The following is a 26,995-nucleotide window of genomic DNA, read 5'->3' on the forward strand; positions in this document are numbered from 1 at the left end:
AATACCTAGGAATATAGGAATACAGCTAACAAGGAACGTAAAGGACCTCTTCAAGGAGAACTAGAAGCCACTGCTCAACGAAATAAGAGAGGACACAAACAGATGGAGAAACATTCCAGGTTCATGGTTAGGAAGAATCAATATCATGAAAATGGCCATACTGCCCAAAGTAATTTACAGATTCAGCGCTATCCCCCTCAAGCTACCAATGACCTTCTTCACAGAACTGGAAAAAACCACCTTAAACTTCATATGGAACCAAAAGAGAGCCCGCATAGCCAAGTCAATTCTAAGCAAAAAGGACAAAGCGGGAGGCATCACACTACCGGACTTCAAGCTATACTACAAGGCTACAGTAATCAAAACATCATGGTACTGGTACCAAAACAGAGATATAGACCAATGGAACAGAACAGAGGCCTCAGAGGCAACACAATATATCTACAACCATCCAATCTTTGACAAACCTGACAAAAACAAGCAATGGGGAAATGATTCCCTGTTTAATCAGTAGTGTTGGGAAAACTGGCTAGCCATATGCAGAAAGCAGAAACTGGACCCCTTCCTGACACCTTACACTAAAATTAACTCCAGATGGATTAAAGATTTAAACATAAGACCTAACACCATAAAAACCATAGAAGAAAATCTAGGCAATACCATTCAGGACATAGGCGTAGGCAAGGACTTCATGACCAAAACATGAAAAGCATTGGCAACAAAAGCCAAAATAGACAAATGGGACCTAATCAAACTCCATAGCTTCTGCACGGCAAAAGAAACAGTCATTAGAGTGAATCAGCAACCAACAGAATGAGATAATATTTTTGCAGTTTACCTATCTGACAAAGGGCTGATATCCAGAATTTACAAAGAACTAAAACAGATTTACAAGAAAAAAAACAAACAAGCCCATTCAAAAGTGGGTGAAGGATATGAACAGATACTTTACAAAAGAAGACATACATGAGGCCAACAAACATATGAAAAAATGCTCATCATCACTGGTCATTAGAGAAATGCAAATCAAAACTACATTGAGATACCATCTCACACCAGTTAGAATGGCGATCATTAAAATATCTGGAGACAACAGATGCTGGAGAGGATGTGGAGAAATAGGAACACTTTTGCACTGTTGGTGGGAGTGCAAATTAGTTCAACTATTGTGGAAGACAGTGTGGTGATTCCTCAAGGACCTAGAAATAGAAATTCCATTTGATGCAGCAATCCCATTACTGGGTATATATCCAAAGGATTATAAATCGTTCTACTGTAAGGACACATGCACAAGAATGTTCATTGCAGCACAGTTTACAATAGCAAAGACCTGGAACCAACCCAAATGCCCATCGATGATAGACTGGACAGGGAAAATGTGGCACATATACACCATGGAATATTATGCAGCCATCAAAAACGATGAGTTCGTGTCCTTTGTAGGGACATGGATGAACCTGGAAACCATCATTCTCAGCAAACTGACACAAGAACAGAAAATCAAACACCACATGTTCTCACTCATAGGGGGGTGTTGAACAATGAGAACACATGGACACAGGGAGGGGAGCACTACACACTGGGGTCTGTTGGGGGGGAAATAGGGGAGGGACAGCAGGGGGTGGGGAGTTGGGGAGAGATAGCATGGGGAGAAATGCCAGATATAAGTGAAAGGGAGGAAGGCAGCAAATCACACTGCCATGTGTGTACCTTTGCAACGATCTTGCATGTTCTTCACATGTACCCCAAAACCTAAAATACAATTAAAAAAAAAAAAAGAAGAAAGTTTAACAGTTATAGCCCAGCAATTTCCATTCTCATCTCATTACTGAAAACAATCTTTCAAATAAAAATATCAGGTAATTAGTAGTTCAGGCTAATAAACATAAAAATAAATTACTATTCACATAATATTTAGACACTGGTTTGCAAGACACTGTGCTAGAGGTGTAGAAGATAAAAAGATGATTAGAAGTCTTCTTTTCCCTCAGGAAAAATATAAAAACTGAAGAATCAGACAGACAAATTGTAACAAGCAAAGAAGCAAGATTCAAAGAAAAAAATCTGTAATCATTTTACAGTATACAAAAGTGTAATAGTTTTTTGGAAACATTATTTTTAAATCCTGACTAGACCGTCATAAAGTAAGAACACAACGTTTTTGTCCTATCTAGCTATATGATACTGATAGTGGCTGGAGACAGACAAATTCCTAGGCAGACAAGTATGGGTCGCAGTGAAACCTGACTTTCAAGCCAAAAACAGCCTGGAGCCTGAAAAACAAGCTACCAGTTCCTGGTGAAGTCCATTACCAGATAGAGAACTTTCTCGATGCCTTTTTACCCAATCAAATGGTGTTTTTTCCAGGCCTACTCATGGACCAATCAGCATACACTCCTCCATCCTAAGCCTATAAAACCCCTGGACTCAGCCACAGGTGGAGACTACTCCCCTTCAGGTAGGGACTACCCACTTCAGGTCTCCTCTTGTGTGGAGAGTGGAATAAAACTTTTCTGCCTTATTCACTCACTCTCTGGTTGTCCCCATAACCTTATTCTTCTTAGATGTGGGACAAGAACCTGGGACCCACCAAATGGTGGGTGTAAAAGCAGCTGCTGTAAGTCCATAGCCTTCCCAACATCTGCCATCACAGAGCTGCTGCCCCACATGACAGGAAGCACTGGAGGGGTGGGGCCAGCCCAGGAGACGCAGACCAAAGTGGGGCAGGGGGACTGAACAAGCTATAACATGAACAAGCTGGCCAGCTTGCCAAGCTGCAGGTGGTGACACACTTCCACTAGCTGGTCTATGAAAGAAGATTTAGGACCCTTCTGAGGTCCCAAACCCAAGGACTACCAGAGCCATAGCTATGACATGCCCCAGTTTGCTGGGTTGCAGACAGCAGAACAAGATGTGACATGCTGAAACATCACCTTTGGGGCTCCACGGTTGCTTATGTCTCTGAGTTTTCTGGTACCACTGCATTCCCCTCATCCAGATGCTGGCACCCAAGGTGGAAGCCACAGGGTACGCCTGATCCAGCCACAGCCTCACACAAAGCCAGTGCCTGGAGTTGCTTAACCTGCCGCAGACCCACCATAGCAGCCGGTGCACCTGGCTGTGGACCATGGCTGATATGTGATCACTTGCTCACATATCCCTTCCTGCTCTGTGCCTGGCTCACCTTCAGCGGACATGGGATCCAGGCTGGTAGTGTAAGCCAAGCACAGCCTGCCAGGCTGAGTGGGCAGAGCAAGCCTAGCAGCCAGCTCAGAGCTAAGCGAGGCCTGGGCAGGGTGCTGCCAGCCAGAGAAGATTTCTGGTTGGCAAAGTGGCACTGAAAAAATCCTGTATCAGTATCAAAAAAGTCATTTTACTTCAATAGGCTTTAATTTCTTCATCTTTAAAATGAAAAGATTTCCAAGAAAAGATGACAGACTGGAGATATTACAAGAGCTTATTTTTTATCCTCTCCCTTCCAAAACCATACTAAACTATTAGTAAAGCAATTTTTAAAAGGAATAATCCATAATGACTAAGAGGACAAGAATGGAGCCATTAGTGGCTAAACAATTTCAACAGATTTCTGAAGATGGAAAGCAGGAGAACAGTGTAAATAATGAAACAGAGCAGAGAGAGGAGGCCACAGCTCAGAATACAGAGGAGAATACAGCTAAAGAGACAGCCAAGCTGCCAAAATCGAGTGAACTCAAACACCAGGTAGGGAGGACATCAGAAGCAGGAAGCAAATACAGGCAAGATTAACTGAAATGCTAACCCTAAAAGAAATTTTCCCCAGCCTATCTATATGAATAGTCCTTGGTCAGTTCTTACTGCTTTATTCATAACTATGGACAGATAACCAAAATTCCCAAGACATTTTAAACATGAAAGAAACCAAAATAAAACAAAAAATGACCTAGAAAAGATAAACAGGAAAGAATACATTGCTGTTTATTATAAGCACTTCTACACTAATTAATTTTTCTAAGCCATATGTACCTATTACTTCAATTTAAGAAAAAACGTAATCTCCACTACTAAGGAGGCTAAGGCAGGAGGATCACTTGAGCCTAGGGGTTCGAGAGCAGACTGGGCAACAGAGCAAAATTCTGTCTCAAAGGAAAAAAAAAAGTACACCAACTGAAAAAAAGGGGATTATTTAATAAAACAATCAGAAGCTCTCTTCAATTCTACAACCTATGTAAAACTTAAGTTGTATATAGTGTTCTTATTAAGCAACCATAAACTACAATAAAATAGTAAGTAGAACAAGTAAAATTAATATTAAGCATATATTCTTTCCCATATTTTTCAAGAATTTTAATTTATTTTCTTTTTCTTTTAATGGATATATAATTTTTATCACCTTAAATTCTGTACAAAAACTTCAAATTTTAGGATTGCATATTACCTATACACATACCCCTACACACATGTACAATGTTTCAGAACTACGACCGCTAGCACATTAACATTATCATGCATTACCATTATTTATAACTGAAAATTTAAATAAATTTTGAATCATTAAAATAAAAGAAGGAGACAGATCCAAGATGGCCGATTAGGAGCAGCTCAGGATTGCAGTTCCCAGCGAAAGCATGGAGGGTAAGTGGGCGCCACATTTCCAGAAGGATTTTTATTGCCCACAGACCAGGAGATTCCCAGGCGGAGAAGCCCCACAGGTCGCCAGCGCAGCTGTTTTGGCCAGTGCACCATGTCTCCACACAAAATACATGGGTCCGGGTGCTGTTTTAGCTGGCAATTGGAGCTCCTGGGAGACAGAGTCACCCATTCCACTGATCAAAAAGGGGACTGAAACAGGGAGCCAGGCCAGGAGATTCCCAGGCAAAAAAGCGCCACGAATCTCAGCACGGCTGTTTCAGCTGGCACAGTGGGTCGCCGCATGGGAAATCACACAGATCCCAGTGCCTTTTCAAAAGGCAACTGGAACACCTGGGAGACAGAGTCGCCTGTTCAACTGAAAAAAAAAAAAAAAAAAAAAAAAACGGGGTCTGAGGCAGGGAGCCAGGTGATCAGGCTCAGATGGTCCTACCCCCAACAAAAAAATAGCAATCTGAAACACTCTGCTTTAAGAGTTTCAAAGCAAGCACAGCTGAACCCGGGACAGTCCAGCTCTGTGGGGGAGAGGCATCTGCCATTACCGAGGCAGTCCACCACTACAGAGAGAGTCCGCCATTATAGAGGTGGGCTACCATTGCCAAGGCAGTTATAACAATACTCGTATAAACACAACTGTAGGGAAGTTCACACAGCAGCTGGAGGGAGCCCAAAGCAGCTCAGCAGAGCCTCTGCAGGCAGACTGTGACTAGGCTGCCTCCTCACTGGGCAGGGCAGCCCTGATAAAAGGCAGCAGCATGACAGAAACTTATAAATAAAGCCCTAACACCCCAGGACAGATAACTTGGGGAAAAAAAAAGGCATTTATGAGTTCTGCTGCAGCAGACTTAAACATACCTGCTCAGCAGCTCTGAATGAAGAAAGGAGCTCACAGCTCAGCAATTTAGCTCCTATAAAGGACAGACTGTATCCTCAAGCAGCTCCCTGACCCCTGTATAACCAAAGAGTCACCTCATAAAGGAGAGATCAGACTGACAACTGGCGGGTATCCTTCTGGGACAAAGCATAAGAAGAAGAAGAAACTGGCAGCAACCCTTACTGTTCTGCAGCCACTGCAGGTGATCCCCAGGCAAGCAGGGCCTGCAGTGGACCTCAGCAGTCCTACAGCAGAGGGGCCAGACTGTTAGAAGGAAAAGTAAGAAACAGAAAGAAATAACTTCATTATCAACAAACTGAACGTCCACTCAGAGACCCAATCTGAAAGTCAACAACTCCAAAGATGACAGGTGGATAAATCCACAAAGATGGGAAGAAACCAGTGCAAAAAGAATGAAAACACCCAAAACCAGAATGCCTCTCCTCCTCCAAGGGATCACAATACCTCACCAGCAAGGAAACAAGACTGGATGGAGAATGAGTATGATGAAATCACAGAAACAGGCTTCAGAAGGTGGGTAATAAGAAACTTCTCTGAGCTAAAAGAACATGTTCTAACCCAATGCAAAGAAACTAAGAACGTTGAAGAAAGATTTGACGAAATGCTAATGAGAATAAACAGCTTAGAAAGGAACGTAAGTGAATTGATGGAGCTGAAAAAGACAACACGAGAACTTCACGAAGCATATATAAGTTTCAACAGCTGAATTGACCAAGCAGAAGAAAGGATATCAGAGGTCAAAGATCAACTCAGTGAAATAAAAGGAGAAGGCAAGATTAGAGAAAAAAGGGTAAAAAGGAATGAACAAAGTCAACAAGAAATATGGGACTATGTGAAAAGACCTAATCTACGTTTGATAGGTGTACCTGAATGTGACGAAGAGAATGAATCCAAGCTGGAAAATACTCTTCAGGATAACATCCAGGAAAATTTCCCGAACCTAGCAAGGCAGGCCAATATTCAAGTCCAGGAAATATAGAGAACATCACAAAGATATTCCTCAAGAAGAGCAACCCCAAGGCACATAATCGTCAGATTCACCAGGGTTGAAATGAAGGAGAAAATGCTAAGGGCAGCCAGAGAGAAAGGTCGGGTTACCCACAAAGGGAAGGCCATCAGACTTACAGCAGATCTCTCAGCAGAAACCCTTCAAGCCAGAAGAGAGTGGGGGACAATATTCGACATCCTTAAAGAAAAGAACTTTCAACCCAGAATTTCATATCCAGCCAAACTAAGCTTCTTAAGTGAAAGAGAAATAAAATCCTTTACAAACAAGCAATTACTCAGAGATTTCATCACCACCAGGCCTGCTTTATAAGAGCTCCTGAAAGAAGCACTAAATAGAAAGGAACAACCAGTAGCCACTCCAAAAACATACCAAATGGTAAAGAGCATCAACACAATGAAGAAACTGCATCAACTAATGGTCAAAACAGCCCACTAGCATCAAAACGGCAGTATCAAATTCACACATAACAATATTAACCCTAAATGTTAATGGGCTAAATGCCCCAATCAAAAGACACAGACTAGCAAACTGGATAAAAAGCCAAAACCCATTGATGTGCTGTATCCAGAAAACCCATCTCACATGTAAGGATATACAAAGGCTCAAAATAAAGGGATGGAGGAAGATTTACCAAGCAAATGGAGAGCAAAAAAAAGCAGGAGTTGCAATTCTCATCTCTGATAAAATAGACTCTAAACCAACAAAGATCAAAAGAGAAAAAGAAGACCATTACATAATGGTAAAAGGATCAATGAAACAAGAAGAGCTAACGATCCTAAATATATATGCACCCAATACAGGAGCACCCAGATACATAAAGCAAGTTCTTAATGACTTACTAAGAGACTTAGACTCCCACACAATAATAGTGGGAGACTTTAACACCCCATTGTCAATATTAGATCAACGAGACAAAAAATTAACAAGGATATCCAGGACTTGAACTCAGACCGGGAACAAGCAAACCTAATAGACATTTACAGAACTCTCCACGCCAAATCCACAGAATATACATTATTCTCAGCACCACATCACGCCTACTCTAAAACTGACCACATAATTGGAAGTAAATCACTCCTCAGCAAATGCAAAAGAATGGAAATCATAACAAATACTCTCTCAACGACAGTGCAATCAAGTTAGAACTCAGAATTCAGAAACTAACTCAGAACCACACAGCTTCATGGAAACTGAACTGGCTCTTGAATGTTGACTGGATAAACAATGAAATGAAGGCAGATATAAAGATGTTCTTCGAAACCAACAAGAATGAAGACACAACATATCAGAATCTCTGGGACACATTTAAAGCAGTGTCTAGAGGAAAAGATATAGCAATAAATGCCCACATGAGAAGCAAGGAAAGATCTAAAATCGACATCCTATCGTCAAAATTGAAACAGCTAGAGGAGCAAGATAAAAAAACTCAAAACCTAGCAGAAGACAAGAAATAACTAAGATCAGAGCAGAACTGAAGGAGATAGAGACACAAAACACCCTTCAAATAATCAAGAAATCCAGGAGCTGGTTTTTTGAAAAGATCAACAAAATAGACTACTAGCCAGATTAATAAAAAAGAAAAGAGAGAATAATCAAATAGATGCAATAAAAAATGAGAAAGGGGATATCACCACAGATTCCACAGAAATACAAACCATCATCAGAGATTATTACAAACAACTCTTTGCACATAAACTAGTAAACCTGGAAGAAATGGATAACTTCCTGGACACTTGCCTCCTCCCAAGCCTAAACCAGAAAGAAGTCAAAACCCTGAATAGACCAATAACAAGGGCAGAAGTTGAGGCAGCAATTAAGAGCCTAGCACCCAAAACCAGCCCAGGTCCAGATAGGTTCACAGCCGAATTCTACCAGACATACAAAAAGGAGCTGGTACCACTCCTTCTGAAACTATGCCAAACAATCCAAAAAGAGGGAATCCTTCCCAAATCATTTTATGAGACCAACATCATCCTGATAACAAAACCCGGCAGAGACTCAGCAAGAAAAGAAAACTTCAGGCCAATATCCATGATGAACATAGATGCAAAAATCTTTAATGAAATACTGGCAAACTGACTGCAACAGGACATCAAAAAGTTTATCTACCATGATCAAGTAGGCTTCATCCCAGGGATGCAAGGCTGGTTCAATATACACAAGTCTATAAACGTATTTCACCACATAAACAGAACCAAAGACAAAAACCACATGATTATCTCAATTGATGCGGAGAAGGCCTTTGACAAAATTCAACAGCCTTTATGTTAAAAACCCTCAATAAACTAAGTATTGATGGAACGTATCGCAAAATAATAAAAGTTATTTACGACAAACAAACAGCCAATATCATACTGAATGCGCAAAAACTGGAAGCATTCCCTTTGAAATCTGGCACTAGACAAGGATGCCCTCTCTCTCCACTCCTATTCAATATAGTATTGGAAGTTCTAGCCAGAGCAATCAGGCAAGAAAAAGAAATAAAGGGTATTCAAATAGGAAAGGAGGAAGTCAAATTGTCTCTATTTGCAGACGACATGATTGTATATCTAGAAGACCCCATTGTCTCAGCCCAAAATCTCCTGAAACTGATAAGCAACTTCAGCAAAGTCTCAGGATACAAAATCAATGTGCAGAAATCACAAGCATTCCTACGCACCAATAACAGACTTAAAGAGAGTCTCAAGAACAAACTGCCATTCACAATTGCTACAAAGAGAATAAAATACCTAGGAATACAGCTAACAACGAACGTAAAGGACCTCTTCAAGGAGAACTAGAAACCACTGTTCAAGTAAATAAGAGAGGACACAAACAGATGGAGAAACATTACATGTTCATGGTTAGGAAGAATCAATATCATGAAAATGGCCATACTGCCCAAAGTAATTTACAGATTCAGCGCTATCCCCATCAAGCTACCAATGACCTTCTTCACAGAACTGGAGAAAACCACCTTAAACTTCATATGGAACCAAAAGAGAGCCCGCATAGCCAAGTCAATTCTAAGCAAAAAGAATAAAGCGGGAGGCATCACACTACCAGACTTCAAGCTATACTACAAGGCTACAGTAATCAAAACATCATGGTACTGGTACCAAAACAGAGACATAGACCAATGGAACAGAACAGAGGCCTCAGAAGCAACACCACACATCTACAACCATCTTGACAAACCTGATGAAAACAAGCAATGGGGAAAGGATTCCCTGTTTAATAAACGGTGTTGGGAAAACTGGCTAGCCATGTGCAGAAAGCAGAAACTGGACCCCTTCCTGACACCTTACACTAAAATTAACTCCAGATGGATTAAAGACAAACATAAGATCTAACACCATAACAATCCTAGAAGAAAATATAAGCAAAACCATTCAGGACGTAGGCATAGCCAAGGACTTCATGACCAAAAAACCGAAAGTGTTGGCAACAAAAGCCAAAATAGACAAATGCGACCTAATCAAACTCCACAGCTTCTGCACAGCAAAAGAAACAGTCATTAGAGTGAATCGGCAACCAACAGAATGGGAAAAAAATTTTGCAATCTACCCATCTGACAAACGGCTAATATCCAGAATCTACAAAGAACTAAAACAGATTTACAAGAAGAAGATAAACAAGCCCATTCAAAAGTGGCTGAAGGATGTGAACAGACACCTTACAAAAGAAGACATACATGAGGCCAACAAACATATGAAAAAATGCTCATTATCACTGGTCATTAGAGAAATGCAAATCAAAACTACATTGAGATACCATCTCACACCGGTTAGAATGGCAATCATTAAAAAATCTGGAGACAACAGATGCTGGAGAGGATGTGGAGAAATAGGAACACTTTCACACTGTTAGTGGGAGTGTAAATTAGTTCAACCATTGTGGATGACAGTGTGGCAATTCCTCAAGGACCTAGAAATAGAAATTCTATTTGACCCAGCAATCCCATTACTGGGTATATACCCAAAGGATTATAAATCATTCTAATATAAGGACACATGCACACGAATGTTCACTGCACCACCATTTACAATAGTAAAGACCTGGAACCAACCCGAATGCCCATCAATGATAGACTGGACAGGAAAAATGTGGCACATACACACCACGGAATACTATGCAGCCATAAAAAACGATGAGTTCATGTCCTTTGTAGGGACATGGATGAACCTGGAAATCATAATTCTCAGCAAACTAACACAAGAACAGAAAATCAAACACCACATATTCTCACTCATAGGTAGGTGTTGAATGATGAGAGCACATGGACACAGGGAGGGGAGCATCACACACTGGGGTCTGTCGGAGGGAAGTAGGGGAGAGACAGTGGAGGGTGGAGAGTTGGGGGGAGATAGCATGGGGAGAAATGCCAGATATAGGTGATGGTGAGGAAGGCAGCAAATCACATTGCCATGTGTGTACCTATGCAACAATCTTGCATGTTCTTCACATGTACCCCAAAACCTAAAATGCAATAAAAATTAAAAATAAATAGAAATAAAAGAAACATACACCAGTCTTCCAGTAACATACCATAAAGTCAATTATACATGCAATATTGACTGAATTATGGTTTTAAATACTTTTAGTTACTTAATCATGAGCATTGTTATAACACATCTTATAACACTAATAACAATTAAATATTCTTAAGGAGTAGTATCTTAAAAGCTTTGCTAAGTGTTTCAGACATTAAAAACTAGAAAACATTTTATGTTGCAAGGATAAACTATTTTATATCTTCTCTTGTACTCCTTTTTAAGCCATTAGTTAAGTATCACAATATGCCTAAAATTTTTTAAAAGTTAAAACTTGATGTAGAAAACATTTATGTGTGACACATCACAAAAACACTGACAATGAGTAAAATGCAGAATTAACAATTTGACTGAGACCTAACTGACCCACTCATATTTGGGAGATGTATCCCTGACACATACAATCCATTCACTAAACAGAGAAGCAATTAATTCCTTTTCTCCTGCAAGCTAAAATAAAACTATAAATCAAGATGTTAAAAAGCAACAAAATGAGGTTCTAAAATTAGGTAAGAGAAGCATACATTTATAAAGACTAGCAAAACACCCATCCAATCTTAATTATACTAAGTTAAGAAAACTCTAAATATAGGTGACATGCCACTTAATCATACATATCTGATTATCCACTTCAAAATCATATATAAGAAAAAAAAAATCCCATGATAGTTACAAAGGGATGGCTACCTGAAATCTGAAAAATTTCTCCTCTAGAAATGCAACAAAATAAAATGAGAGAGAAAATGTTATGCTATCTAGATTATCTTACAAGTATAAATAATTGAACATATTCAAGAAGTAGGAGGAGTTACAAACGGTCAGTCCATGATAGTGAGATTGTTGCCTTTACTTGAAGGGACGAAAAAGAAAATGGATTATGTTGGATGTGGCAAGATGGCCAAACAGGAACAGCTCCCGTCTGCAGCTCCCAGCGAGACCAACGCAGAAGGCAGGTGATTTCTTCATTTCCACTTGAGGTATCCTGTTCATCTCACTGGGACTGGTCAGGCAGTGGGTGCAGCCCACAGAGGGCAAGCAGAAGCAGGGTGGGGCATCGCCTCACCAGAGAAGTGCAAGGAGTCGGGGACCTCCTTTTCCTAAGCCAAGGGAAGCCATAAATAAAGGACTGTGCTATCCGGCCCAGGTACTGCTCTTTTCCCACAGATTTTGCAATCTGAAGACCAGGAGATTCCCTATGTGCCTATACCACCAGGGCCCTGGGTTTCAAGCACAAAACTGGGCAGCTCTTCAGGCAGACATCAAGCTAGCTGCAGTTTTGTTTTGTTTTTTTTTTCGTACCCCAGTGGTGCCTGAAACCCCTGTGAAACAGAACAAATGGTTCACTCCCCTGGAAAGGGGGCTGAAGCCAGGGAACCAAGTGGTCTCGCTCAGCAGGTCCCACTTCCATGAAGGCCAGCAAGCTAAGAACCACTGGCTTGAAATTCTCACTGTCAGCACTGCAGTTTGAAGTTGACCTGGGACCATCCAGCCTGGGTGGGGAGGGGTGTCTGCCATTACTGAGGCCTGAATAGGCGGTTTTCCCCTGACTGTCAGGGGAAAGTTCCTCTAAGGACTTGGAGGAACTCAACACAACACAGCAAAGCAGCTGTGGCCAGACTGCCTCTATAGATTGCTCCTCGCTGGGCAGGGCATCTCTGAAAGAAGGGCCGCAGCCCCACTCAGGGGCTTATAGATAAAACTCCCATCTCCCTGGGCCAGAGCACCTGGGGGAAGGGGCAGCTGAGGGCGCAGCTTCAGCAGACTTAATTGTTCCTGCTGGCCGGCTCCAAAGAGAGCAGTGGATCCTGACAAGGCAAGTTCTCCCAGCACAGTGCTTGAGCTCTGCTAAGGGACAGACTGCCTCCTCAAGTGGGTCCCTCACCCCTATGCCTCCTGACTGGAAGAGACCTCCCAACAAGGGTTGACAGACACCTCATATTGTTGCAGAATATTCAGGAGACCAGAGAGACCAGTGGGTGAAACAGGAGGATTTTTTTAAGTTGGCCACTGGCTCAGCAGATTAGCATACCAAGGATGAGCAGAGGAGAAAGAAAATGGGGTACTTTTTATACATCCGGGATGATATAGCAGCTAACAGGTTGACAGCTGCCAGGACAAAGAACACTCACTTAATTTGTAACATGTCTTATGATGTACATTACCTTTGAAAAATAGCATTTTGAGAAACGCATTGTACATCCTTTGGGTGTTACCTTGCCCTGTGACCTTGAAGCTGATCAGCAAGAAAAACAGGAGGCTTTGAGATGCCTGGGAACTTTGCTGAGAATGTGTGGAGAATAGATAAGGTAGGTCTTATGGGGAGTTAGTTAATTTTAAGCAGAGCTGAGGGTTAGGTTTTATATTGAACACAATACAGTAAACTTTATTTTATTATGCAGCAATTACAGACTGCCAATGTTATAATTTAATTTTCCTCTTCAATACAGGAGAGCTCCAGCTGGCATCAGGCTGGTGCCCCTCTGGGAAGAAGCTTCCAGAGGAAGGAGCAGGCAGCAATCTTTGCTGTTCTGCAGCCTCCACTGGTGATACCCAGGCAAACAGGGTCTGGAGTAGAACTCCAGCAAACCACAGCAGACCTGCAGAAGAGGGGCCTGACTGTTAGAAGAAAAACTAACAAACAGAAAGCAGTAACATCAACATCAACAAAAAGGACCCCACAGAAAACCCAATCCAAAGTAGATACAAGATGATGAGCAAAAACCAGCACAAAAAGGCTGAAAATTCCAAAAACCAGAATGCCTCTTCTCCTCCACAATTCCTCTCCAGCAAGGACACAAAACTGGATGGAGAATGAGTTTGATGAATTAACAGAAGTAGGCTTCAGAAGGTGGGCAATAACAAACTCCTCCCTGCTAAAAAAGCATGTTCTAACCCAATGCAAGGAACTTAAGAACCTTGAAAAAAGGTTAGACAAATTGCTAGCTAGAATAACCAGTTTAGAGAAGAACATAAATGACCTGATGGAGCTGAAAAATACAGCATGAGACTTTGTGAAGCATACACAAGTATCAATAGCCAAATCAATCAATCGAAAGAAAGGATATCAGAGACTGAAGATCAACTTAATGAAATAAAGCGTGAAAACAAAATTAGAGAAACAAGATTAAAAAGGAACAAACGAAATGGGACTATGTGAAAAGACCAAAGCCACAATTGATTGGGGTCCCTGAAAGTGGTTTCTTTGAAACCAAAGAGAACAAAGAGACAACGTACCAGAATCCCTGGGATACAGCTAAATCAGTGTTTAGAGGGAAATTTATAGCACTAAATGCCCACATAAAAAAAACGGGATAAATCTAAAACTGACATCCTAACATCACAATTTAAAAAACTAGAGAAGAAAAACAAACAAACAAAAAAAAAAACTAGAGAAGAAAGAGCAAATTCAAAAGCTAGCAGAAGACAAGAAATACCTAGAATCAAAGCAGAACTGAAGGAGACAGAGACATGAAAAACCCTTCAAAAAAAAAAAAATCAATGAATCCAGGAGCTGTTTTTTGAAAAGATTAACAAAGTAGACAGACTGGTAGCCAGATTAATAAAGAAGAAAAGAGAAGACTCAAATAGACACAATAAAAACGATAAAGCATTCCCTTTGAAAACCGGCTCAAGACAACAATACCCTCTCTCTCACCACTCCTATTCAATATAGTATTGGAAGTTCTGGCCAGAGCAATCAGGCAAGAGAAAGAAATAAAGAATATTCAAATAGGAAGAGAGGAAGTCAAATTGTTTGCAGATGACATGATAGTATACTTCTCCTTAAGCTGATAAACAACTTCAGCAAAGTCTCAGGATACAAAATCAATGTGCAAAAATCACAAGCATTCCTATACACCAATAATAGACAAGCAGAGCGTCAAATGAGGGAACTCCCATTCACAATTGCTACAAAGAGAATACCTAGGAATACAACTTACAAGGGACACAAAGGACCTCTTCAAGGAGAACTACAAACCACTGCTCAAGGAAATAAAAGAGGACACAAACAAATGAAAAAACCTTCCATGCTTATGGATAGGAAGAATCAATATTGTGAAAATGGCCATACTGCCCAAAGTAATTTATAGATTCAATGCTATCCCCACTAAGCTACCACTGACTTTCTTCAAAGAACTAGAAAAAACTACTTTAAATTTCATACGGAATGAAAAAAGAGCCTGTATAGCAAAGACAATCCTAACCAAAAACAATGAAGCTGGAAGCATCAGGCTACCTGACTTCATACTATACAACAAGGTGACAGTAACCAAAACAGCATGGTACTGGTACCAAAACAGACATATAGACCAATGGAACAGTAAGAGATCTCAGAAATAATACCACACATCTATAGCCATCTGATCTGCAACAAACCTGACAAAAACAAGTAATGGGGAAAGGATTCCCTATTCAATACATGGTGTAGGGAAAACTGGCTAGCCATATGCAGAAAACTGAAACTGGACCCCTTCTTTACACCTTATACAAAAATTAACTCAAGATGGATTAAAACTTAAACATAAAACCTTAAACCATAAAAGCTCTAGAAGAAAACCTAGGCAATACCATTCAGGACATAAACATGGGCAAAGACTTCATGACTAAAACACCAAAAGCAATGGCAACAAAAGCCAAAATTGACAAATGGTATCTAATTAAACTAAAGAGCTTCTGCACAGCAAAAGAAATTATCATCAGAGTGAACAGGCAACCTCCAGAATCGGAGAAAATTTTTGCAATCTATCCATCTGACAAAGGGCTAATAACCAGAATCCACAAGGAATTTAAAACAAATTTACAAGAAAAAAACAAACTACCTCATCAAATAGTGGGCAAAGGATATGAACAGACACTTGTCAAAAGAAGACATTTATGTGGCCAACAAACATAAGACAAAAAGCTCATCATCACTGGTCATCAGAGAAATGCAAATCAAAACCACAATGAGATACCACCTCACTCAGAATGGCGATCATTAAAAAGTCAGGAAACAACAGATGCTGAAGAGGATGCAGAGAAATAGGACTGCTTTTACACTGTTGGTGGGAGTGTAAATTTGTTCAACCATAGTGGAAGACAGTGAGGCAATTCCTCAAGGATCTGGAACCAGAAATATCATTTGACCCAGCAATCCCACTACTGGGTATGTAACCAAAGGATAATAAATAATTCTATTATAAAGACACATGCGCGCACATGTTTACTGCAGCACTATTTACAATAGCAAAAACATGGAATTAACCCAAATGCCCATCAATGATAGACAGGATAAAGAAAACATGGCACATATATACCATGGAATACTATGCAGCCATAAAAAAGGATGAATTCATGTCCTTTGCAGGGACATGGATGAAGCTGGAAACCATCATCCTCAGCACATTAATACAGGAACAGAAAACCAAACACTGCATGTTCTCATTCATAAGTGGGAGTTGAACAATGAGAACACATGGACACAGGGAGGGAACATCACACACCGAGGTCTGTCGGGGGCATGGGAGGAAAGAGGAAAGAGAGCATCAAGACAAAAACCAAACGCACACCGGGCTTAAAACCTAGATGACGGGTTGATAGGTCTAGCAAACCACCATGGCACATGTATACCTATGTAACAAACTTGCAGGTTCAGCACATGTATCCAAAAACTTAAAATTTAGAAAAAGTTAAAAAGTACCTTCCTTTGCAGCAGTAGCTAGGAACAACTAAATACAAACGGAAAAAATAAAACAATTCCAGCACTATACTACTACTTTCAATCTCTTAACTCCTTTTTTTTTTTTTTTTGAGACGGAGTTTCGCTCTTGTTACCCAGGCTGGAGTGCAATGGCGCTATCTCGGCTCACTGCAACCTCCGCCTCCTGGGTTCAGGCAATTCTCCTGCCTCAGCCTCCCGAGTAGCTGGGATTACAGGCACGTGCCAACATGCCCAGCTAATTTTTTGTATTAGTAGAGACAGGGTTTCACCATGTTGACCAGGATGGTCTCGATCTCTTGACCTTGTGATCCACCCACCTCGGCCTCCCAAAGTGCTGGGATTACAGGCTTGAGCCACCGCGCCCGGCCCAATCTCTTAACTCCTAAATGTTAATGTTCTATCTTTGACCAAGTTCCCCTATACTATACCCAAAAGGGGCACTTCCACCCACATCTTTGGTCCACCAACTACAGGTAATAAATTCCAAATCTCTATCTCCAGCCACAATCTGTCTCCTGAGCATCAGCCTTATCTCTCTGAACATCTTCACTTAACGGTTCCATCAGAATTTTTAGTGCAAAGCACACAAAACTGAACTCATTCCCAATCTGTTCCTCCTACATAACTATTCTGGTTATTGGTATCATGCTCCAAATCCAGAAGTTATCCATTCTGTTTTCTTCTCCTTCACTAATACTGTATTGGTCAACAAGTCAAGTTCCATTCTACTTTAAAAGAAAAAAAAACTTTATAAATCCATATTCTCCATTTTCAAGGCCTCTGTCTTGGTTTAGGCATATACCTACTTGGCTTGGGATTACTACATCAATCTACTAACAGTTCTCCCTACTTTCAATCTGGCTCTTCAATTATTCCTCTATATTGCTGCTAACATGATCTTTTAAGAATATTATTTAAATCATTTCTACCATTTAAAAAGCTTTCAATGATTCAAAATAAAAACTTAAAATCCTTAGCAAAATATCCTGTCTCCTGCTACCTCTTTAGCTTTATTTCTTCCTCATCTTCTGTATATAACGCTAAATTCCAAACACAACACTGCAGTTCCTGGAAAAAAGTCATACTGTTTCTTACTGTTTCTTACCTCAATGCCTCTGCATATGTTATTCCCTCTTTCTAGAAAGTTCTCTTTTTGACATGGTAAATTTGACCTACTCAAGACTTAACCATCTTGTGTAGCTTTCAACTTCCTCCATTCCTCCTTGATCCCACAGCATTTAGTAGACACTCTTTCATACTATGTTACAATTGTCCTTTTCTACTAAACTTTGAACACCGTGAAAGTAAAATGTTTATTGTTCATTTTTGCATCCTAAATGCCTAGCACATTGTCTGACAATAGTAAGTGATCAAAACTATCTGCAAAATGTTTATGCCTTTTTTTCTAGAAATAAAACTAACACTTTTTCCCCAACAGACACAGAACAAAGCAGCTCCTTAAGAAAAACAACAGAAACCAGGCAAGGGGCAACTGAGAAAAATAAATAGGACGGAGAAAGAAAAATTAAACACATGAAGTCTATTCAAGTAGCTCCTGAGAGCCCAGTCTTCTGTGCTCTTTGTCTCATATTCTCTCACTAACATGTTTTATCTATTTAATCTTCAAATGCTTATTCTGATTTCCTACAAAATAAGTGGTAGGCAAAGAGAGAAAAATAGAAAGCCTTACTTAAATCAACTATTCCCCAAAAATGAGCACAGTCAGAACATTTACAATGCCGTAGTAAGACCCCTAATCTATGGCGTCTCAATTTCACTTCTAAAAGTTACCTCCTAAGAGTTGAGAGATTACAATGCACAGTTTACAAACCAGTTATCATACATTCTCCCTTAACAGATTCCCAAAAACTCTTCCTGAACTTATATTTTTTCTTCTAGTAAGAAATTAATAAATTCACTATCCACTCTGTAAACATGCTTTTTACATTCCTATACTTAAAATGAAATACTTTCCTTCCACCCTGCCCCAAGTGGCCCTTGAACAAAAACTTCCCCCAGCTGAATTCTCTCTATTATGATATTGCCAGTTTTCCAGGATCTCTAATTAGAGAACTCTCTTCCAAATACAGGGCCTCTAGCATTCTTGATCCCATTCTATCAAGTGGTAACTATACCCAACATTGCCCACTGATGTAAAACAAATTCAGAATCCATTCAAGTCCATAATTAAGTTTAGATGTGTGTGAGGAATTGGGACCGTGTAGACCAGACTCTACCTATTAAGTCAGAAGTCCACAACAGTTATTTAGTTTGATGTAAACATAACCATTAAATAAGATTCAAACAAGTGCCAAGTTTGTAATCAGCACTAACTGAAAAACAACAAAGACATAAAAATCCGTATCATATCTAGCAATATCTAGTAAAACAATCATAAATTACATGTTTTGAAGAATATCTTGGGAGAAAAGACTTGGAAGTCTTAAGTATATTACTCTCTGATGATAAAACTCTAGCCAGGTTTTCCTCCCCTCCAAATCATTAGCATCTTCTCTAGCCCTACTCTTCCAAAATGACCAGTTCTTCAAGTATCTTTCTTGGATCCAATCTACCAATTCTTACTCCCAGACTTAGATTAAGCTGCCTTGCAACTGTGAGAATTATGTTATCCAAAGAGAAAACTAGGTTTACATTTATCTTTACCCAGCTGCCAATTCATTGACTCCACTAGGTCAACAATGAGGAAGATAGGAAAACTGTTCTTTACAGGCATATGTCAACTAATAAATTCAGAAATAAGGGAAACCAAAAAAACACCATTGGAACACAATGCCAAAATCTTTCAATGAATGCTAAGATTAGTATTCATCTGCAAATCCTGAGAGAGTACCTACCTCCAACTATGTATTAATTTCAAAGGGAAAATAGTAAGTTTACAGTGGAGACACCAGGCGGATTATCACTTTAACCAAGTGATCACCGTTATCATTACCAGTAAGAAGTCATGTTAATATCATTTACTCTCTGACATTAAGTGCTGAGAACAGTTCGCCCCTGTGCTATTCTCAGTAATATATAACATCAATTTCACCACGAGAAAACATCAGACAAACTCAAATTGAGAAACATTCCACAAAGTAACAGACCAGTACTTTTCAAAAAAGTACCAAAGTTATGAAAGATAAGAAGACTGAGGAACAGTCACAGAAAGGAGATTAAGGAAAAAGAATGACTAAACGCATTGTAGAATCCCCATGGGATCCTGGAACAGAATAAGGACATTAGTGAAAGTACTGGCAAAATGTAAATAAAGCCTGTAGTTAATAGTATTGCAGCAATGTTAATTTCTTGCTTTTGATCACTGTACCCTGATTATGTAAAATGCTAACATAAGGGAAAACAGGATGTAGAAGAACTCTGTAGTCTTTCTACTCTTCTCTATGTATATGAGTTTTAAAAGGCTCCATACCTGTTACCAAGCCTACTAGGTCAACTAACACATATTTTATTTATGCAGTTCTTTTATATACCCTCTCTCTCTCCTACAACCTATTATCAATTTTTTCTGAGTTGCTATTCTTTCCTACTTTTTCCCTAAAAGGCTTCCAAGTTCTTACACTTTAAGACTTCTCAAAATAACCTTATTTCCTCCCAGCAGAGGGCTACTCTCCTTCGTGTACAGCCACAAAATGACGTACCTTAAAAGATGTAAAATACTTTAATACAGTATCTTATAGCTTCATAACAATTAACAAAATACAAGTGCTTGTAAATACATTTACATACATAAATTTTGAGATGCATATATAAACACTATTTTACAGATGAGAAAATAAGACTAGGAAAATTATCTGACACTTAATAAATAAATATCAGAGACTCAATCTGACTCCAGTTCTTCAGGCTCCAAGACCAAATTACCTTATAAAAAGTGCTCTGTCCATGGAATATTATGCAGCCATTAAAAACGAGGAGTTCGCGTCCTTTGTAGGGACATGGATGAACCTGGAAACCATCATTCTCAGCAAACTGACACAAGAACACAAAATCAAACACCACATGTTCTCACTCATAGGCGGGTGTTGAACAAGGAGAACACATGGACACAGGGAGGGGAGCACTATACATGGGGGTCTGTTGTGGGGGAGTGGGGGGGACAGCGGGGGGGTGGGGAATTGGGGAGGGATAGCATGGGGAGAAATGCCAGATATGGGTGAAGGGGAGGAAGGCAGCAAATCACACTGCCACGTATGCACCTAAGCAACAACCTTGCATGTTTTTCACATGTACCCCAAAACCTAAAATGCAATAAAAAAAAAAAAAAAAAAAGAAACTAGGTTGAGGTTAGCTAATTGGGTTATTGTCTTAGGATTACAGTATCAGCCACTTGAATATTGACTTTTTTCACTTACGTATGTAAAGTTCTTCTAAATTTAAACCAATCCTATCAGTAAATTTAGTTTTCTTCGTAAAAAAAAAAAAAAAAAAAAAAAAAAAAAAGTGCTCTGTATCTGAAAAGCTTCAACTTCCCTGGCTTCAGGCAAGCGAATTACACCAAATACACCATGATTTTCAAGAAAGTTCTGAATTTCCCTATTGTTCTAAATGTCACTCTTAAAAGCTTCAATAACGCTACAAATAAGAATTCTGGAAGTCAGTGCAAATTTTGTGTTCACTCTAACCATTCTTTTATGATTTTTTTTTTTTTTTAAGCAGACTTCAGTCATTTCTTCAACTGTTTAGGCTGAGGAATCACTTACCTCTATTTTCATACCGGCTCCAACTCAAGCTTTCAAATATCTGAGCTGTCATTCTAATCTCTAATTCCATTCATTTCTTGATATTTGCAAGTGAAAACTAGGGGCAATCCTGCAGGGCCCCGAGTCCCACGAAATATTCTGAATACCTTTTTTTCTTCACTAAAAAAAAAAAAGTCAAACGACTTACTGCTAGTGCATGTGTCTCTTTAATACTTAGAGCAATGGTGCATGGCGATGTAACACTGACTTGAGACCCCGGAAGAAACAACTTTCACCTGACTTAACTGCCGCCAGCATTTTTCTCCTTCACCGTTTGTAATCTCCAGTCTATTGTAACCTATAGTCTTTTTCATGTTATGTGATTTCTGTAACGGTCAAGTGAGAAAATTATTTAAACACACCAAGAGAGCTGAGATTAAAGAAATAATAACAGGGAAATAAGCCTTTAAATTTGAAAACTAATAAGAGAACCATTAATTTATTAATGGGCGCTTACTACGTGCAAAGGCACTTAAAGGGACAAAAAGCTCCTGAGGTCTTTGGGCACTTGACGACCTGCTCATTTCTGTGACCTATCCTCACCCTTCCAGCACCCGGCATCTGCAGGAGCTCAAAAGTTAAACTGAATTGGAGACGCTGAAGTAATAGGATCTGCTTCACTGAGAAACCCGTGGGAGAAACTTTGGAAAGTGTCGTCTCAACAGCATTACGCTGTTTAATTCAAACAAAACAGGTTGCTGCACTGTTTAACCCCGCATGGGGCCATGGAACAAGAAACCCGGACACCGAGGGACCCCAAAGGTCTTGGGCAAAGAAACGAGGGTGCCACTTGCCTCCCATTCCTGCAAGAAACGCTGGGCCTCGTCAGAACCAACGGCTTTATGTCTCCTAAATTCGTCCTTCACATACTGGTCGCCCAGGGCTTTGAGGTCCGGGGGCAAAACACGATGCAGCTGCAAGACGCGCTTATATAAAGCCCGGACTCGAGAAACGTGCCGCCCCACCATTGCGCCGCGCGCCGACCGCGCCTGCGCAGAGGAACAGCGTGTTCACGCCCACCTGAGAAATCACTTATTAGTGAACCGGAAGGCCGACGGAAGACGGCGCGCGACCTCTATCCGGTTTGGTCCCTCCCAGAATCAGGTCCTTCCGGAAACCCAAGCTCTCCTCCGGGCGGGAAACGGGTTGGTCCTTCTCTACGAAGGGCGTGGCCTTTGTGGAGTCGCGCCTGCGCCTCGTTGTGGCTTCTCCTGGGCTGCGATCTGGTGACAGAGGCCTTGAAAAAGAGAGGTCTGTTGTGGACCGTTGCCACTTCTCAGTCCCACTCCACTGTCGTTTTCATTTAACTTCGTTTCTGTCCTCCTACCAAAGGCCTGAGAAACGCTTCCTTAAAATCAGTCTCCTCCAGGAATCCTTCCATGCTTCCCAACCCACTTGAGGCATCTTACAGTACTACTGCATCCAGCGTCAGGGATCAGAGATTAATCCAGTAGCTCACCAACCTACACACTTTGCACAGCGCTGTACTCCCAGTTTATACTCTGGGCATGGGCTCTTCCGTGTAAACAACACAAGTGAGCCCTGAGCCAGCTGACTCCATAGTCCAAGTCAAATTGGCTGCAGAAGAATTCTTGGGAAGCGTTTTAAATGTATTGTTTCCAGGGCCATGATCCTGGAGATTCTGGTTAAATAGTCTGGGATAAGAATGATGAATCTAGAAATTCACAAAGCTCTATCTTTTGCAAAGGTAATATTGAGAGTTGAACTGGTTTCCAAAGCTGGCAGCTCCTTGTGTTGTCCTTTCCTGTCTCACATTTGGTTCTTCAGCAAATCATGATGGTGTCACCAACAAAAATGCAGGATTCAACCATTTCGCCCCATGTACTCTACCACAATCTCTCGCTACTGGATATTGTGTTAGCTTCCATATATGTGTTTGGCTTCTGGCCATGACCAACTGTGGTCATGCTCCAACTTAATTTAAATTAAATTTGGCCCAAAGCTTCCTCCCTACTTTGAGTTGCTATGTAGGGAACTGCAACCTAACAGTATGTAAATGAACTGCAACTGAGAGTATATTCTTGTGACAAGTAGCTGAGCTTCAGCCAATCACAGACTGCCAACTCATCAGACTATGTCCATATTAGGCAAATACTTCATAATGTCCTGCCCAAACAATCCCAACTATAACCAATCAAGCTGTTTCTGTGGGACACTTTCTTTTTTTGTCTGCAAATACTGCCTGCCCACAGTGCTGGGTAGAGCTCTCTGAACCTCTCCATGTTCTAAGTGCTGCTGCCTGATGAATGCCTCATAAACTGTGTGTGTGTGTGTGCGTGTGCACACACGCATGTGCAAATAAACTCTATTAGATTTAACTTGTCTAAAGTTTTTCTTTTAACAGTCTAAACTGTAAATCAGACCATGTCACTCCCCTGCTCAACAAAAGCCTCCAGAGATTTTCATCAGTGTAAAGCCCAGAGTCTCTAGCCCTTGAAACTTTAAATTTTCTCCTATTGCTTTCTCCCTAGTTAGCCAGTTCCAGCCACACTGGCCTCCTAGCTCTTAGTTCAACTTTTAAAAAGCCAGTTACGCTCCCAACTGAAGACTTGGCACTTGCTGTCCCCTCTACTTGGAATGCTTTGCCAAATGTATCATTTTAGCTAATGCATTTATTTCACTCAGCTCATTATTTCAGGTCCCCTTCTAAAGAGACCCTCCCTGGCAACCCTATTTGAAACTCTGCTTGAAACTGCAACATAACCAAACCAAGAATTTCTTATGCTCCTCGTCTGCTTTGTTTCTCTCAATATTACTTACATAATTTACTCATGCTTATTCTCTGTTGCCCCCCAACTAGAATACAAATTCTATGGGGGCAGGGATTTTGTGATTTGTTATTGACCTGCACTAGACCTGTAATAAGCACTCAATAAATATCCGTTGAATTAATGTGTGAAACTTACTAACAGTATCAGGTGCCTCATATTCCATCTGGTGAGTAAGAGGCAGGAATGTTGGAATTTGTGTGATTCTCTCACAGACCCCAGAGTTCTTTCTGTGCAAAAAGTTTTTGAAAAACAAACAAGACACACACTCAGCTACTGAAGGAGGTACCTACTCATTTTAGTATATTTTTCAGTGCCCACAATGCCTTACAAATAGTAAGCACTTCAATATTTATTGCCTTGAATGGAGTTTCTCCTTTTGCTTAAATTTAGGGAAAAATGTGTGTTTTAAAAAACACAGAACTTTCTGAAAATTGATTTAATTTGGTATTATGACAAACCACATTAATGGCAAGGATTGGATAGCAGTGTGGTTATTTTGCTTCAGGAAATTTTTTTCTAACTATACTTCATCTGTTAATATCCCTGTAAATTGAAAATTAATTTCTTGTTCCAGTTTCTTTTTTTCTAGTTTCCTTTGGAGTTAAAGTACATGTGTGATAAATACTTCTTCAAAAGCCTGTTATTATTTCTTTAATCTCAGCTCTCTTGGTGTGTTTAAGTATAAAATATAAGAAAACATTCAATGGATTGGGATCCAAGATGGCCGCTTAGGAGGAACTCGGGAATGCAGCTCCGAGAGAAAGCACAGAGGGTGAGTGGACGCCGTATTTCCAGACTGATTTTTACTGCCCACAGAACAGGAGATTCACACGCAGAGAAGCCACACGGGTCGCCAGCGCCGCTGGCGCCGCTGGCTTGAACGGCGCAGCCGCTGGGCCGGCACCCTGAGGCAACGGCTCACTGTATAAAGTGAGAGAGTCTGAGTCCCCTATAAGACAGCAAGGGGAGCTGAAACGGGGAGCCAGGCCAGCGCCACGAATCTCAGAGCCGCGGCTTTAGCCAACGCAGCGGCTCCGGAGGCAGATCAGATGAGACGGTGTCCCCTCTTACCCAGCAAGAAGACCTGAAACACAACTGAAACCGGGACGGTCCAGCTCTGTGGAGGAGGGGCGTTCTCCATAGGCACCCTGCTGTTCTGTACCAAGGCAATCCGCCACTACAGAGACTCCATCACTACAGGGGCGGGCCAACATAGCGGAAGCAGTTCTAACTACACCCAGAAGTTCACACGGAAGCTGGGTGGAGCTCACAGCAGCTTAGCGAAGCCTCTGCAACCTGAGTGTGACTAGGCTGCCACCTTGTGGGCAGGGAAAACAGCAACCGCACAGGGGAACATCATAAAACAGTAACTCCCTGGGACAAAACACCTCGGGGGAAGAGCAGGGGGTTTATGAGTTCTGCCACAGCAGACTTAAAATTACCAAAATCAGAAAGACAACAACTACAAAGTCAGCAGGTGGAAAAATCCACAAAGATGGGAAGAAACCAGCGCAAAAAGGATGAAAACACCCAAAACCAGAACACTTCTCCTCCTACAAGGGATCACAACTCCCCACCAGCAAGGGAACAAGACTGGACGGAGAATGAGTGTGATGAAATGACAGAATCAGCTTTCAGAAAGTGGATAATAAGAAACTTCCGTGAGCTAAAAGAACATGTTCTAACCCAATGCAAAGAAACTAAGAACCTTGAAAAAAGACTTGACGAAATGCTAACAAGAATGGACAACTTAGAGAGGAATATGAGCGAATTGATGGAGCTGAAAAACACAACACGAGAACTTCGTGAAGCATGCACAAGTTTCAACAGCCGAATTGACCAAGCAGAAGAAAGGATATCAGAGGTCGAAGATCAACTCAATGAAATAAAACGAGAAGGCAAGATTAGAGAAAACAGGGTAAAAAGGAATGAACAAAGTCAACAAGAAATATGGGACTATGTGAAAAGACCTAATCTACGTTTGATAGGTGTACCTGAATGTGACGAAGAGAATGCATCCAAGCTGGAAAATACTCTTCAGGATATTATCCAGGAAAACTTCCCCAACCTAACAAGGCAGGCCGAGATTCAAGTCCAGGAAATACAGAGAACACCACAAAGATACTCCTCTAGAAGAGCAACCCCAAGACACATAATCATCAGATTCACCAGGGTTGAAATGAAGGAGAAAATACTAAGGGCAGCCAGAGAGAAAGGTCGGGTTACCCACAAAGGGAAGCCCATCAGACTCACTGCAGATCTCTCAGCAGAAACCCTACAGGCCAGAAGAGAGTGGGGGCCGATATTCAACATCCTTAAGGAAAAGAACTTTCAACCCAGAATTTCGTATCCAGCCAAACTAAGCTTCATAAGTGAAGGAAAAATAAAATCCTTTGTGAACAAGCAAGAACTCAGAGAGTTCATCACCACCAGACCAGCTCTACAAGAGCTCCTGAAGGAGGCACTACACATAGAAAAGAACAACCAGTACCAGCCACTCCAAAAACACACGAAAAGGTAAAGAGCATCAACACAATGAAGAATCTGCGTCAACCAAAGGGCAAAACAGCCACCTAGCACCAAAATGACAGGATTGAATTCACACATAACAATATTAACCCTAAATGTAAACGGACTAAATGCCCCAATCAAAAGACACAGACTGGCAAACTGGATAAAA

General features: G+C 40.8%; 1 protein-coding gene across 1 annotated transcript in view; it reads right to left on the bottom strand.

Annotated features, from left to right (window-relative positions):
* SDHAF3 (succinate dehydrogenase complex assembly factor 3) overlaps nt 1-22,576 on the bottom strand; it is a 77,794-nt gene extending 55,218 nt beyond the window's left edge. Inside the window, exon 1 of the mRNA XM_012450764.3 lies at nt 22,318-22,576. Within this exon, the coding sequence (XP_012306187.1) occupies nt 22,318-22,491 (174 nt within the window). The 5' untranslated portion in view covers nt 22,492-22,576. The remainder of the gene's footprint in view (nt 1-22,317) is intronic.
* Between the last annotated feature and the right edge of the window lie 4,419 nt (nt 22,577-26,995).

This window comes from Aotus nancymaae, unplaced genomic scaffold (genome assembly GCF_030222135.1).
Source record: "Aotus nancymaae isolate 86718 unplaced genomic scaffold, 86718_ANA_hifiasm-v0.15.2.pri h1tg000025l, whole genome shotgun sequence".
NCBI classification, from domain to species: Eukaryota; Metazoa; Chordata; class Mammalia; order Primates; family Aotidae; genus Aotus; species Aotus nancymaae.